Source organism: Bison bison, unplaced genomic scaffold (assembly GCF_000754665.1).
Source record: "Bison bison bison isolate TAMUID 2011002044 unplaced genomic scaffold, Bison_UMD1.0 scf7180017864373, whole genome shotgun sequence".
Lineage (NCBI taxonomy): Eukaryota > Metazoa > Chordata > Mammalia > Artiodactyla > Bovidae > Bison > Bison bison.
In genome coordinates, this window is record NW_011494945.1 from 8864125 (window position 1) to 8881233 (window position 17109).

The following is a 17109-nucleotide window of genomic DNA, read 5'->3' on the forward strand; positions in this document are numbered from 1 at the left end:
CAGCCTTGATGTACTCCTTTCCCAGTTTGGAACCAGTCTGTTGTTCCATGTCCAGTTCTAACTGTTGCTACATGACCTGCATATAGGTTTCTCAAGAGGCAGGTCAGGTGGTCTGGGATTCCCATCTCTTTCAGAATTTTCCACAGTTTATTGTGATCCACACAGTCAAAGGCTTTGGCATAGTCAATAAAGCAGAAATAGATGTTTTGCTGGAACTCTCTTGCTTTTTCAATGATCCAGAAGATGTTGGCAATTTGATCTCTGGTTCCTCTTCCTTTTCTAAAAGCAGCTTGAACATATGGAAGTTCATGGTTCACATATTGCTGAAGCCTGGCTTGGGAATTTTGAGCATTACTTTACTAGCATGTGAGATGAGTGCAATTGTGTGGTAGTTTGAGCATTCTTTGGCATTGCCTTTCTTTGGGATTGGAATGAAAACTGACCTTTTCCAGTCCTGTGGCCACTGCTGAGTTTCCAAATTTGCTGGCATATTGAGTGCAGCACTTTCACAGCATCATCTTTCAGGATTTGAAATAGCTCAACTGGAATTCCATCACCTCTACTAGCTTTGTTCGTAGTGGTGCTTCCTAAGGCCCACTTGACTTCACATTCCAGGATGTCTGGCTCTAGGTCAGTGATCACACCATCGTGATTACCTGGGTCATGAAAATCTTTTTTGTGCAGTTCTTCTGTGTATTCTTGCCATGTTTTCTTAATGTCTTCTGCTTCTGTCAGGTCCATACCATTTCTGTCCTTTACTGATAGAATGTGGTCCACTGGAGAAGGGAATGGCAAACCCCTTCAGTATTCTTGCCTTGAGAGCCCCATGAACAGTACGTTTCTCCTTCACTGCTCATATAACCCATTGCTAGGTACCGTGACATCCAGTCTTACCATAGTAAAGTGCCGTGATGCCTTGTTTTGTTGCCATAGTGGGAAGTAGGAATATTCTTGGAAGGCATTCTTAAACCAGAGCAGCCTGTAATAACTCAACTCAGAAATTACTGTGCACCATGTCAGTGTTTCCCACTGAACCCAAAGCAATTGTATTTTTTCAAATCAAATGTAGCATCACCTGGCAAGAGAGGAAGTATTGCTATAATGGAGGGGAAGGTAGGAGTGGAAAGGGACAGCAGTTTTAACTGATTGTGGTTAGTAGGGGAAGAAAAATATTTTTCCCTCTACCCTTCTGAGTTCTCTACTGAGGCTTCCGTAATAAAAGATTAACAAGAGAAAAACAAACCAATTTATTAACGTGTATGCCTCCTGTATACATGAGAGATGCCCCCGGGAAGAATGAGTTACTCAAGGAGTTAGCTTAGAATTCAGGCTAAAATGCTGTCTTAAAGCTCAAGATAAAAGAAAAGTATAGGGAAGGCCAGTTGTGGAAAGTTTACCAGGAAAAGCAAGAATAAAATTCGTTATGCAACTTTAAGTTGGTGACTTCTCCCTTGATAAGGGTCTGAAGTTATCTCCAGGGATTAACCTTTGTCCTTCCTGGTAAAGAGCAGAGGGAGCACTTTTGTAAACTTCTGTCCTGCTTTTAGGCAGGTAGGAGTTGAGAGATTTCTTACATCTGCTTCTCAGTTGCCTTCAGCTCAGAATAATCCTTATGCCTAAGTGGCATGTTTTGGGGTGCCATGTTTATCAGCATATCTTACTTTTGTAAGTTTTACAAAAGCACGTATGTGTTACTTGAAAACTCAGTTCACCTCTTGGTGGGTGTCAAGTCAAAAGACACAACCAAGCCAAAGTTCAGGAGAAGGAACGATTTATTATTACTTGCAGCAAGTAAGGAGGATACTGAGGTCTGTCACAAACATTGTTGCTCTTTACAGCATAGGACCTTGCTTCTATCACCAGTCACATCCACGATTGGGTTTTGTTTTTGCTTTGGCTCCATCCCTTCATTATTCCTGGAGTTTTTTCTCCACTGATCTCCAGTAGCATATTGGGCACCTACCAACCTAGGGAGTTCCTCTTTCAGTGTCCTATCTTTTTGCCTTTTCATACTGTTCATGGGGTTCTCAAGGCAAGAATCCTGAAGTGGTTTGCATTCCCTTCTCCAGTGGACCACATTCTGTCAGACCTCTCCACCATGACCTGCCTGTCTTGGGTGGCCCTACAGGGCATGGCTTAGTTTCATTGAGTTAGACAAGGCTGTGATCCATGTGATCATATTGGCTAGTTTTCTGTGATTATGGTTTCAGTGTGTCTGCCGTCTGATGCCCTCTTGCAACACCTACCATCTTACTTGGGTTTCTCTTACCTTGGACTTGGGGTATCTCTTCGTGGCTCATCCAGCAAAGTGCAGCCGCTACTCCTTACCTTGGAGGTCGGGTAGCTCCTCTCAGCTGCCGCCCCTGACCTTGGACATGGGGTATTTCCTCTTGGCCACTTGCCGCTCCAGCGCCTCACAATAGAAGCAAGGTCCGATGCTGTAAAGAGCAATATCGCATAGGAACCTGGAATGTTAGGTCCATGAATCAAGGCAAATTGGAAGTGGTCAAACAGGAGATGGCAAGAGTGAACGTTGACATTTCAGGAATCAGCAAACTAAAATGGACTGGAATGGGTGATTTTAAATCAGATGACCATTATATCTACTACTGTGGGCAAGAATCTCTTAGAAGAAATGGAGAAGCCATCATAGTTAACAGAAGAGTCCAAAATGCAGTACTTGGATGCAATCTCAAAAACAACAGACAGTTCCAAGGCAAACCATTCAATATCACAGTAATCCAAGTCTATCCCCTGACCAGTAACGCTGAAGAAGCTGAAGTTGAATGGTTCTATGAAGACCTATAAGACCTTTTGGAACTAACACCCCCAAAAAATGTCCTTTTCATTATAGGGGACTGGAATGCAAAAGTAGGAAGTCAAGAAACACCTGGAGTAACAGGTAAATTTGGCTTTGGAATATGGAATGAAGCAGGGCAAAGGCTAATAGAGTTCTGCCAAGAGAACACACTGGTCATAGCAAACACCCTCTTCCAACAACACAAGAGAAGACTCTACATATCGCTATCACCAGATGGTCAACACCAAAATCAGATTGATTATATTCTTTGCAGCCAAAGGTGGAGAAGCTCTATAAAGTCAGCAAAAAAAAAGACAGGGAGCTGACTGTGGATCAAATCATGAACTCCTTATTGCCAAATTTAGACTTAAATTGAAGAAAGTAGGGAAAACCACTAGACCATTCAGGTATTACCTAAATTTAATCCCTTATAATTATACAGTAGAAGTGACAAATAGATTCAAGGGACTAGATCTGATAGAGAGAGTGCCTGATGAACTATGGATGGAGGTTTGTGACACTACAGGAGACAGGAATCAAGACCATCCCCAAGAAAAAGAAATGCAAAAAAGCAAAATGGCTGTCTGAGGAGGCCTTACAAATAGCTGTGAAAAAAAGGGAAGTGAAAAGCAAAGGAGAAAAGGAAAAATATACCCATTTGAATGCAGGGTATATTTGAATGCTATTCCAAAGAATAGCAAGGAAAGATAAGAAAGCCTTCCTCAGTGATCAGTGCAAAGAAATAGAGGAAAACAATTGAATGGGAATGACTAGAGATCTCTTCAAGAAAATTGATACCAAGGGAACATTTCATGCAGATTTGGGCTCAATAAAGGACAGAATTGGTATGGACCGAACAGAAGCAGATATTAAGAAGACGTGGCAAGAATACACAGAACTATACAAAAAAGATCTTCATGTCCCAGATAATCACGATTGTGTGATCACTCACCTAGAGCCAGACATCCTGGAATGTGAAGTCAAGGGGGCCTTAGGAAGCCACTGCAAACAAAGCTGATGGAGGTGATGGAATTCCAGTTGAGCTATTTCAAATCCTAAAAGAGGATGCTGTGAAAGTGCTGCACTCAATATGCCAGCAAATTTGGAAAACTCCGCAATGGCCACAGAACTGGAAAAGGTCAGTTTTCATTCCAGTCCCAAAGAAAGGAAATGCCAAAGAATGCTCAAACCACCACACAGTTGCACTCATCTCACACGCTACTAAAGTAATGCTCAAAATTCTCCAAGCCAGGATTCAACAATATGTGGACTGTAAACTTGCAGATGTTCAAGCTGGTTTTAGAAAAGGCAGAGGAACCAGAGATCAAATTGCCAACATCTTCTGGATCATTGAAAAAGCAAGAGAGTTCCAGCAAAACATCTATTTCTGCTTTATTGACTATGCCAAAGCTTTGATTGTGTGGATCACAACAAACTGTGGAAAATTCTGAAAGTGATGGGAATACCAGGACACCTGACCTGCCTCTTGAGAAATCTGTATGCAGGTCAGGAAGCAACAGTTAGAACTGGACATGGAACAACAGACTGGTTCCACATAGGGAAAGGAAAATGTCAAGGCTATATATTGTCACCCTGCTTATTTAACTTATATGCAGAGTACATCATGAGAAATGCTGGGTTGATTCCACAAGCTGGAATCAAGATTGCCGGAAGAGATATCAATAACCTCAGATATGCAGATGACACTACCCTGATGGCAGAAAGTGAAGAAGAACCTCTTGATGAAAGTGAAAGAGGAGAGTGGTAACAGTTGGTTTAAAGCTCAACATTCAGAAAACTAAGATCATGGCATCTGGTCCCATCACTTCATGGCAAATTGATGGGGAAACAGTGGAAACAGTGATAGACTTTATTTTGAGGGGCTCCAAAATCACTGTAGATGGTGACTGCAGCCATGAAATTAAAAGACGCTTACTCCTTGGAAGGAAATTATGACCAAGCTAGACAGCATATTAAAAAGCATAGACATTACTTTGCCACAAAGGTCTGTCTAGTCAAGGCTATGGTTTTTCCAGTAATCATGTAGGAATGTGAGAGTTGGGCTATAAAGAAAGCTGAGCACCGAAGAGTTGATGCTTTTGAACTGTGGTGTTGAAGAAGACTCTTGAGAGTCCCTTGGACTGCAAGGAGATCCGATCAGTCCATCCTAAAGGAGATCGGTCTTGAGTGTCTGTTGGAAGGACTGATGTTGAAGCTGAAACTCCAATACTTTGGCCACCTGATGCAAAGAGCTGACTCATTTGAAAAGACCCTGATTCTGGCAAAGATTGAAGGCAGGAGAAGAAGGGGACAACAGAGGATGAGATGGTTGGATGGCCTCACCGAGTCAATGGACATGAGTTTGAGTAAACTCCAGGAGTTGGTGATGGACAGGAACGCCTGGCATGCTGCAGTCCGTGGGGTCACAAAGAGTCAGACAGCACTGAGGGACTGAACTGAACTGATCTGAACTGATCACAAACAAAATTGGAAAAGTTTTAAGCTAAGAGAATATGTGTATTCATGTAGGGACTTGGCCTTGGAAGCTTTGATTGATTACAATCACAAGAGCCAGAAAAAGTTGATGTCATCATTCCTTCAGTTCAGTTGCTCAGTCGTGTCCAACTCTTTGTGACCCCACGAACTGCAGCATGCCAGGCTTCCCTGTCCATCACCAACTCCTGCAGCTTGCTCAAACTCATGTCCATTTCGTCAATGATGCCATCCAGCCATCTCATCCTGTGTCGAGGTTCCAGTTGATGTGGTCGTTAAGCTCTTCAGGCTAATCTTTATCACTGAAACAACTGGGAGTCTTTACCTTTGACATTGTAAACAACAATAGCAATTGACATTATCTTTGCTATTATTCCATGGGATTCCCTGGTGGCTCAGGTGGTAAAGCATCTGCCCAGAATGGGGGAGACCCAGGTTCAATCCCTGTGTTGGGAAGATCCCCTGGAGAAGGAAATGGCAACCCACTCCAGTATTCTTGCCTAGAAAATTGCATGGACGGAGGAGCCTGGTGGGCTACAGTCCATGGGATTGCAAAGAGTTGGATGGGACTAGGAGACTTCACTTTCACTTTCTTGCTATTGTTACCTCTCTTGCCTGATAAGAGTTATTTCTGCATTCTTTTGTTCCCTTGAAAGTGAAAGTGTTAGTCACTCAGTGGTGTCCAATTCTTTGCAACCCCATGGATTGTAGCCCACCAGACTCCTGTCCATGGAATTCTACAGGCAAGAATATTGGAGTGGATTGCCATTTCCTTCTCCAGGGGATCTTCCTGACCCAGGGATTGAACCTGGTAATTACTGAGACCTGTTTGCTCTCTGTATGTCTGTTGCGATTTTTACACCTGAACATTTTTGTGCTACCTTTGCAGAGTAGAGAGTCGTGAGAAAATGTTATAGGACAAGTACATGTGCTGCATGCAGTAAACTGAGAAAACTGTGCAAGGCCGGTTTTTTCTGGCTCCCCGCTTCATCTGGTCTTGGAGATCGGATGCTCTTTTCCCCCCGGCACAGGGCACACACCTTTACCGAGGGTCTCTTGGCCAGCTTCATGGCAGGTCAGAGAGTCCTTCCCGCATTTGCTGTTTCTCACATTCCTTCCGCTTAAAATATTCAGTCTGCCAAGGTGCTGTGTTTGGGGGTGGCATGTCCTGAACCCTGTTAGTTCCAGGGAAGAGCCTCCTCTGGCCTGCTACTTCTCTCATCCAGTCTCGTGTCGCCATCCCAAACGATCCTTCCCTCCATCTTACTCCCTCTGTTTTGTACCAGATGGAAGGAATCAGTGTCTTGGGATGGTTCCCAATGCCAGTCCTGTTTGGGGAGCTGTGTTCCCAATACCCCAGGTTGAAATTCTGAATACACGTCTCATAGAACCATTGTGACCCTGTGTATGAGGTTTTTGGTCCATTATGGGTTAACTAAACCTTTTTAAAGGGCTACCCTGGGCATCTTGCCAAGATGTATAAGTAGCTTTGTTTTCATGGGAAAATGTGTTTAAAGTTCCAAACAGCTAATTTACACATGAACTCTTCTGTAAGTTGGGGAATGTCTGCATGAATTAGGGAGGCTTGGAAGGAGGGGACACACAAACCCAGACTGTCTTGGTCGCGCTTGGTTGATTTGTTTTGTAGCTCTTTTCCCTTATTCAGGTTGTTTCTCACTTACTTAAGGGAATAAATTTAGCATATTATGATATGCTTTCTTTCACCCATTTCCCCCCACCCCCCAGATTTATGAGTTCTGGCTGAAACTAAAATGAGTTTATGTGTTTTCAGCCTCATCCTTATTTTTTTAAAGACCACTTGTTTCTATGGATGGAAGATTTAGCCATATTTAAATCAGTTCTGTTTCCGAGCCATTAGGGCTTAATGAAGGGCACTCTGCTCTTGTTATGTGACTTTTATTTTTATTTCCATTACAAGTATGTGGTCTGGGGAGAGCAGTCGTGACGGTCATATAGTTCTACGTTAGAAAGGCGAAGAAACTAAATATAAGCTTAAATTAGATTGGAAATGCCAGGTCTTGTTCATTAACTCCTGAAGTACACCTCTGTGATTATCGTTTCATTGCAGTGCATCTGAGGCCTAGAGATTCAGTTAATGAGAGCGTTGGGACTTGACCCCGCGTCTCCAGATACCCCGCCCTGGCATTTGAAGACTTCTGGGGCTTAGCCAGAATATAGAAATTTGAAAGGCAGTTCCCTACTTCTGGATCGCCTGCTGTTTTGTAGTGTGTTTCATATATTTTTTATTTGTAAGGTGATTAGTGTGTTGATGCCATGTCTCGTGAGATTGTGATACTGAAAATGTGACTGTATAGCCCTTAGGTGCCCAGATGCTGAATACAGAGTGACTCGGTCACAGTAAAGAAGTCAGCATTGCCTTAGTGCCTTAACGTATGTTTAGGGAGAGTGCAAAGACGGGCAGAAATGACAGAGGAAAATGAGAATCTAGGGTTTAAAATGCATTAGCAGCTTAATAATTATTCATATTTTCTTCCCCCATATTTTTTATCTGCCACAGTTCAGTTCCCACTGACTTCAAAAGAAGCTGGGCATATGGACTTAGTAAGAGAAGAATGTGATTAAAATTATTGGCGATTTTGAATTATAGTGCTTTTTGCAAAGAGTATTTCCTGGGTACTTGCTGTTTATAAACCAAGCAATACAGCACACTTTTCTTCACTGTGACAAATAGGCTTCTGCTTCAGTGAAGTCTGAATGTATCTTGTGACTATTACTGCAGCTGGAGTCTCAGTGTATCTTGTGACTATTACTGCAGCTGGGTAGAAAGTACTCCCACTCTATAGCACTGAAATGAAGGGCCGCTGGGGGTAAGGGACAGCAGGATTTTCTCTTTTTATTGAAAGTGCTTTGAAGAGTACAAGAGTTTGTTCAGTCATAGGGCTTCAAACCATGGAGTACTAGCTGACTTACTGTTGGCTTGAAAATATATTTGCCTGCTGTCCAATCTGGGGACTTTTCCTTCTTTAAAGAAAAGTACAGGCCCTGGTCAAGCCTGCACAAAACGTGGAGCTTGCAGGACCAGAGAATGGCGTATCCCCAGGCTGCTTCACACACAGACCATTGGTCTGTAGCACTCATTGGGCTTGTTCTTTGCCTGTTCTGCACTCACGGGCGCCATCAAGTGGCAGCATCAGGAACTGAAGCTGCCAACGCAGAACCACACCCTCTTCCACCAAGCACTGCTGAGAAACACAGTGTTGCTTTTTTATATGGAGGAGTGAGACTGTTTTGGATTAAGAGATATGGGGGGAAGCTATGATCTAACAGCAATGAGGCTGGAGATGTGTCGGGCCATTGGATACCTGAGCAGCCATTTATTTGTGTGTGTGTATGTGTGTGTGTGAAAGTTGCTCAGTCGTGTCCCAACTGTTTGTGACCCCATGGTCTCTACAGTCTTTGGAAATCTCCAGGCCAGAATACTGGAGTGGGTAGCCTTTTCCTTCTCCAGGGGATCTTCCCAACCCAGGGATCGAACCCAGGTGTCCAGCATTGCAGGCAGATTCTTTACCAGCTGAGCCACAAGGGAAGCCATTGTATTTGGTATCTCTTAATCCAGCATTCTTAGAACTAGAAATTCATTTCAAGCTTTTCTTTATTGGAAGAAACTTTAATGCAATTTTTCAAATAGCCAGGTGACTCCCACATTTAGGGTAGTAGCAGTTGTTGTTAATTGTCAGATATAATGCTGATTTAAATGATTTTTTAAAAATAATTTATATTTTTATTTTTGGCTGTGCTGGGTTTTCATGGCTGAGTGTGGGCTTTCTCTAGTTGTGCAGAGTGGAGGCTGCTCTCTAGTTGCAGTTCACAAGCTTCTCACCATGGAGCGCAGGCTCAGTATCTGTGGCACACAGGCTTAATTGCCCCATGATATGTGGAATCTTCCTGGACCAGGGATCGACCTGTGTCCCCTGCATTGGCAGGCAGATTCTTAACCTCTGGACCACCAGGGAAGTCCGATGATTTTAAAGTCAAGCAACGTGGATCAGGCATCTGCTACACCAAGGGTAGTACGACTAGTGCTAGGCATATATAAGGTCTCTGTCCTTGAGGTTTGCAGAACGGCTTGGGCAGCAAGCATATGAATGAAAGTTAACAGCATGCCACACGCGCAGCGTGGATATCAGGCTCAGGGGTATTGTTCAGACAAACAGGTATAGTTCACAAACTGTGAGCCTTTGCGGATAAGGAGATCTCAGCAGACAGTGAAGGCATCTGAGCACTTGAGACCTGGGCCAACATGCACGGGACTTGGGGTACATGCGAGGGGACCAGGGAGGCTCAGGTAGAGAGTCTGTTGTAGAAGTAGTTGAGAGGAAATCAGAGTTGCAAAAAGATAAGATTGTGAAGAACTTAAATGAGAGTTTGACCAAACTTATATTTCCAAAATAAGAGGGTAAAATATTCCATGGGTGAACTAATTGTTGGATGTATCTGTGAAGCAGTCTTAGTGTTCCCCCTCCCCCTCCCCAACCGTTTAGGAAGCATTAAGGCTATTAAATGTGTGAATTGAAGGATTTTTGGAAGAGTGTATCTTTAAAGTTTCTTTATTCTTTACAATTTATAATTCTGTGGAATTAAAAGTAACTCTTCTAAAAGGAGTATCTTTTCCAAAGAGACTTGTCTTAATTACATTTGATGGTGTTAATTTCAAAAGGAATAGCTGACTGAAAAATATTACCAGTAACTTCTAAGATCCAAAGGGTGACAGTCAGCCTTCTGTGATTTGGGTAAGAAAGAAAAAAATAAAATGAAAGTAGAGTTAAGATTATAAACACAATGTCTGTTCCAAGATCGGGTGTCCCTGCTTAAGCTAGGTGACAGAGTTCCCTGCGCTTTCCAGCAGCTGAGTCAAAGAGAGACCCACAGCCTGCAGTTACAGCGTTTTCAGTGACAGATAATACAAGCATAGCTACTGCCGCAACTTAGTCTTCAGAAAAATGTTTTTTTTCCCGTGGTTATTCCATATGGCACTCCACAATTCTCATGAATTCTCTCAACAGTATCTCCTTAGCTAATGCAGTATCAGGTATCAAATAGTAACTTTTGTAATGTCTCTCAGCCTAGACTGGTAACAGAACACCAAAGTGCAATTCAGTACAGTTTTCTGAGGATTTGAATCTCTGCAGTCAGAGGAAGGCAGTTCACCGGAGCGCTAGCTTAATTCAAGAATGAAATGTAAGAATATGTAAAGCAGTCATTCTTGACTAGTGAGTCTCTTTTGAATCATACCTTCTTTGGGAACTTGGTGATAAGTCTGACGGATCCCTCTTCTCCCCAGTGCACTTAGGCGTGGTCTCACCAAACTTTGCATGTTATTTGAGTCAGTTCACAGTTTCAGGGGGTACACCCTCACAGCCCTCAGCGGCACTCATCCACAAACCCCAGGCTGCACACCCTTGATCTGGAGAGGCAGGAAGACTACACACGGTGAGCAAACATGGTGAAAACCTGGAGCGCAAGCATGTTTGCACTGATAAATCGGATTCATCTGCTTTAACAAGAAACCACACTGAAGATAAGATTGGTTTCCCTTTATGAAAGCTGGTGAGCGTGATGGGATGTGTCTGAACAAAAGACGTTTATTCCGCTTTGGCAAGAATGTGGTCAGGAATGTGATTTTTCTTAGAGAGCAGCTGAATATTGTGTAGCACACTGAAAAGGATCCCAGAGCTTGCTCCTAGAGAGAAGGCTCTAGTAATTTAAGCCTAGAAAAATGATAAGGCAAATGTTACCAACAACCGTCTGAGCTACTTTTAAAAATACAAATCATTAGTGTATTTGATATTTTGTATTTTTGGTAAAGAATTCATAGTATGTCTAACTTTAAGCATTTATGGATTCTTGGTGAACCTGATAAATAAAAACCTTGTGTAATAGAATCTGGGGAAGCTGAATGTTTGCTTTGGGGATTTTCTTTGAGCCAGTTACATGTTGAAAACATCTTGTTTGTTTATTCAGTTATGTTGGCTTAATATCTCATGATAGTTTCTTTTGCGTTGCAGTGTTTTAATCCTGGGCGCTTCAGGTGGAGTTGGTACTTTTGCTATACAGGTAAGACAATTTATCTTGTGACTAGGAAGATTATTATTTTCATGAATTAAAAAATTTATATATTGTGGATTACTTTTTCTTGAAAGCTGAGAGAAATTACATTCATTGCAATTTCAGCTTGCTCTTCTAAGAAGGAAATTTTCTAAGATAGAAGGAAGCATTAACCTTTCCAGTGGTTTAAAATGTGAATTAGTTTTATGGACATCCTGTGTAACAAATGAAGGAAAGCTTTCAGGGAGGAAGACCATGGGCAAGTGAAAATGGATTGAGGTTTGCAGTTTGGTAGAAATTGATATGCTAGTTCTAAAATATATATATAAGACATGCAGTAGCCAAAATGCTGTGTAAAGATGGTAGAACTCATATCTACAGAATCAGTGCAATCTTATCAGAACAGCAGCTGCCTCTTTTTTTTTTTTTTTGCATAAGCGGGCAAGTGGAACCTAAAATCATGCAGAATTTCAAGGGACCCCAAGTTGCCAAACAATCTTGGCAAAAAAGGACAAAATTGGAGGACTCACACTTCTCAATTTTAAAACTTAGTTACAAAACTATAGAAGTCACAACAGTGGTACTGGATTGGCTTTACCCCAAAAATGTTTTTGGTGTTAAAAAAAAAAAAAAAAAAGAAATAGGGGAAAAAAAAGAACTACAATAAAATACATATATGTATTAAATATATATATATGTATCAAAAAAAAGTATTTTCATAAAGTTAGATATATAGATCAATGAAATAGAATTGAATATCCAGAAGTAAACCAGTGTATCTGTGACCAGTTGATTTTTGACGAGGGTGACAAGACAGTTAAACAGGGGAAACAATAGTCTTTTCAGTGAGTGGTACTGAGTCAACTAGATATCCACATATAAAAGGATGAAGTTGGACCTCTATGTCACATCATATGTGAAAACTAATTCAAGCTGGGGCAAAGACCTAAATATAAGAGCTAAAACCATAAAACTCATAAGAAAATATGGGAGTAAATCTTCATATATTGGATTTGGCAATAGATTCTTAGATATGACACCAAGAGCTCAAGTAAAAGAAAAAAATTAGGTAAATTGGACATCATTAAATCTAAAACTTCTGTGCATCAAAGGATGCTATCAAGAAAGTAAAAAGCCAACACACAGAATGAGAGCGAATATTAACAAATCATTTATCTAATAAGGATATAGGATACAGAATACGTAAAGAACTCTTAACAGCTCAACAAAAAAAAGGCAGCCCAGTTAAAAAATTAGCAAAGGACTTGAGTAGACACTGCTTGAAAGAAAATCTAAAAATGGGCAGTAAGGCCATGAAAGTGTTTAACATCATTCGTCATTAGGGAAATGCAAATCAAAACCACAGTGAGTGAGTGACGTAAGGAGATGTGGCATTTATGTGTGTGTTTGTGTATTTGTATATACACGCCCCCCCCACACACAAAATGCATATTACTAGCCGTAAAAAATAATGAAATATCACTATTTGTAGCAACATGGATGGACCTAAAGAAATTTTGCTTAGGGAAATAAGTCAGAGAAAGATAAATACTATATGATATCATTTATATATGAAATCTAAAAATATATAATAGAAATGAATCTACATACAAAACAGAAACAGAGTCAAAGACATAGAAAAAAAACATGGTTACCAAAGGGAAGAGGCGGGGAGGGGCAAATTAAGACTGTGGAATTAAGAGATACCGACTGCTATGCATAAAATACATAAGCAGTAAGGATTTACTGTATAGCACAGGGAATTATACCTAATATCTTTTAATAACTTATAATGGGATATAGTATGCAAAAAAATCCACAAAACCCTGAATACCTGAAATTAACACAACATTGTAAATCAACTATATTTCAGTTTAAAAAAAAATCACAGTGAGGTAGCACTTCACGCCTACTAGGATGGCTATTAAAAAAATGGAAAATAACAATGTTGGCAAGGATGTAAAGAAACTGAAACCCTTATACAGTGCTAGTGGGAATGTAAATTGATGCAGCCGCAGTGGAAAACAATTTGGCAGAATTAAAATTCTTAATTCTGTATTAAACTTAGAATTACCTGTGAGCCAGCAGTTCCATTCCTAGGTGTATACTTAAGAGAAATGAAAATCTGTGTTCAAGCAAAAACTTATAGACAAATGTTCATTTGCAACATCAGTATTCATAATAGTCAAAGAAATGGAAACAGCCTTAGTGTCTATCACCTAATGAATGGAGAAACAAAATGTGGTGTATATATACACAAGGGAATGTTATTCAGCCATCAAAAGGAATGAAATTCTGATTCATGATACATCATAGATAAACTTTCAAAATATAATGCTAAAAAGTGACAAACCCAGACAGAAAAGGTCACATTTGGTATGATTCCATTTATATTGTGTCCAGAAGAGGCAAATCCTTGGAGACAGAAAACAGATAAGCGGCTGCTAGTGGCTGGGGGAAGAAACGGGAGATGGAGAGGATGCCCAGGAAATGCACACCTGGATTCATCTTAGTTCACCTTTATCTGCTGCTGTGGCCTGAATGTTTGTGCTCCTCTGAAATTCATGTTTTGAAGTCCTGATGCCCATAGTGATAGTGTTGAGGCCTTTGGGAAGTGGTTAGGCCATGAGGGTGGAGCACTCGCGGATGGTATTAAAGTCCTTATGAAAGAGGCCAGCAGAGCTCCCGAGCCCTTCCCCAAGGAGGGCACAGAGGGGAGGCACAGGCTGCAAACCAGGAAGGGGGCTCGGAGCACACCCACGTGCTGACACCCTGGTCTTGGACCTTTAGCCTCCAGAACTGTGAGGAGTACATGTTTGTTGTTTATAAGGTACCCAGTCTGTGTTGTTATAGCAGCTCAAATAGACTTAAGGCAGATACCCAGTGCCTAATCCATGGTTTGTCAGTAAATGTGAATTAATATGTAAATGGAAAAAAGGAAAAGAGGGAGGGAGGATGGGAGAAAAAGAGAAGTATCATATCCTGCTGGTTAAAGTGTAATTAGCGTAACTAGTTTGGAAAATAATTTGGCTGTATCTACTAATTATGACTATAAATTGCCCTGTGACAGCCTAACAAAATATGAATGTACTTTGTAGGCAGAAATATAATCATCCCTCAGTATACCAGCCTTGTATTTGTTCCAGGACTTCCTTGGATGCCCAAATCCATGGGTGCCCAAGTCCCTTTCATAAAATAGCATGAAGTGTACAACTCTTCGCAACCCCATGGACTGTAGCCTGCTATGCTCGTCTGTCCATGAGATATTTCAGGCAAGAATACTGGAGTGCGTTGCCATGCCCTCCTCCAGGGGATCTTCCTGACCCAGGGATCGAACCTGAGCCTCTTATGTCTACTGCATTTAGCTCAGAGGGTAAAGCGTCTACCTGCAATGCAGGAGACCTGGGTTTGATCCCTGAGTCAGGAAGATCCCCTGGAGAAGGAAATGGCAACCTACTCCAGTACTCTTGCCTGGAAAATCCCATGGACAGAGAAGCCTGGTAGACTACAGTCCATGGGATCGCAAAGAGTCGGACATGGCTGAGTGACTTCACTGACTTCACTTCTTTACCACTAGCAAACTACCACTTCCCCTGGGAAGACCAGATAAAATGGCATAGTATTTGTATATAACCCAAATACATCCTGTTGTATAATTTAAATCTTCTTCAGATTTCTTATCAATGTAGTCAATGTAAAAGCTATGTAAACAATGTAAATGCTATGTAAATAGTGTGCTGTTGATTCAGGTTTTGCTTTTTGACATTTTTTTTTCCTTAATATTTTCAATCCCTGGTTGATTGATGTGGAGTTCTTAGATACAGGGAGTCAACTGTACATGCATGTTCACCAAAAGATATGTCCCAGAATATCCCCAGATATGTCCCAGGTATTATCCCCTAACTGGCCATCAACAGTAAAATGGGAAAGTGAGTGAAAGTCGCTCAGTCGTGTCTGACTCTTTGTGACCCCATGGAGAGTCTATGGAATTCTCCAGGCCAGAATACTGGAGTGGGTAGCCTTTCCTTTCTCCAAGGGATCTTCCCAACCCAGGGATCAAACCCAGGTCCCTCACAATGCAGGCAGATTCTTTACCAGCTGAAAGAATGGTAGCCCAAAATGGGAAGTGAAAAGTGAAGTCACTCAGTCGTGTCCGACTCTTTGCAACCCCATGGACCATAGCCTTCCAGGTTCCTCCATCCATGGGATTTTCCAGGCAAGAATACTGGAGTGGGTTGCCATTGGCTTCTCCAGGCAAAATGGGAAAGTGAACTGCAATATATTCTTATGTTTAGAGTATTATACAGCCATGAAAACAAACTACTGGGGACTTCCCTGGTGGTCCAGTGGTCTGCCTTCCAATGCAGGGGATGCGGGTTTGATCCCTGGTCAGGGAACTAAGATCCTACATGCCTCATGTCCCAAAAACCATAAACCAGAAACAATATTGTAACAAATTCAATAAAGACTTTAAAAGTCTTCCACATCAAAAAAATCTTAAAAAAACAAACCTTAGTTGTACACAATGTAGTAGATGAATTGAACAAGTAGAAAGAAGTCCGAAACAAGAGTATAACTTATATGATTCCATTTAGTGATACTCAAGGACAAGTAAAACTAAACAGTAGTGTCTAAGGATGCTTATCTAGATAGAAAAACTGTTTTTTAATAGGTGAGGGAAGGCTTATGGAAAAGTCCTGATAGTTGTTGCTACTTCCCAGGGAATGAGGACAGTTTTGATTGGGAGGGGGAAGTGAGGTATCCTAGTTCTTAATCTTGAGCAGTCCTTAAGATAGTGTTTGCTTTGTAATAATGTGTTAAGCTGTACATTTATATCCCACACACTTTTCTCTGTGTGTTATGTTTCACAATAAAAACATTTAAATAAGATTAAACAATTGATTAATAGGAAAATATCAAGGTTAAATCCCATACAAAGTTATTGTGAGAAAAAGAAAGAATGAAGAGTAGAATAACGTATCTACAGACAAGGAAAATGCATGAGAAAACATCAAAATGAAACCTGGAATTTCAAAACAAGCTAAAAAGAACATTAAAAATACAAAGACATGAATAAAGTAAATCAGAATTGGAAAAACTCAGAAATAAAGTAAAAAGAAATAACAGAAGACTAAACTAGAAGGACTAAACTAAACTAAACCACCCCTGGTGGTTCAGACAGTAAAGAATCTGCCTACAATGTGGGAGACCTGAGTTCGATCCCTGGGTCAGGAAGATTCCCTGGAAAAGGGAATGGCTAACCACTCCAGTATTCTTGCCTGGAGAATTCCATGGACAGAGGAGCCTAGTGGGCTAAAGTCCATGGGGTCACAAAAAGTCGGACATGACTTTAGACTAAACCGCAGCAGCACAGCAGTAGAAACTATGTGTAAAGAGGAAGAATTGTAAATTGCAAAGAAAGGAAGAGATAAAGACAGAATCAAGAGAAAAGTGTCATGTATTGAAGATAGGAAAGAAAATTGCTGTATCAATAAGAGTCTCTGATGAGGAAAACCAAAACGAGGGAATAAGACAAATGCTAAAACCCGTAATTCAAGAAACTTCCCTACTTCCCTGAAGTTAAATGATTTGAAATTACATGTTAAATGACTGGAGTGCTCATCGAAGAACATGGACCCAGAATGAGCAGTATCAAGGGAAACTAGCAAAATTACTGGCCTTTAAGGAAAAGGAGAAAAATGAAAAAAACTTTGGGGCATCTTTAAAAA

The 17109-nt window shown here is 41.1% G+C and overlaps 1 protein-coding gene across 1 annotated transcript in view; it reads left to right on the forward strand.

Annotated features, from left to right (window-relative positions):
• The window catches only part of RTN4IP1 (reticulon 4 interacting protein 1), a 52325-nt gene that overhangs the window by 17674 nt on the left and 17542 nt on the right, over positions 1 to 17109 (forward strand). Inside the window, exon 5 of the mRNA XM_010856673.1 lies at positions 11341 to 11389. Within this exon, the coding sequence (XP_010854975.1) occupies positions 11341 to 11389 (49 nt within the window). The remainder of the gene's footprint in view (positions 1 to 11340; positions 11390 to 17109) is intronic.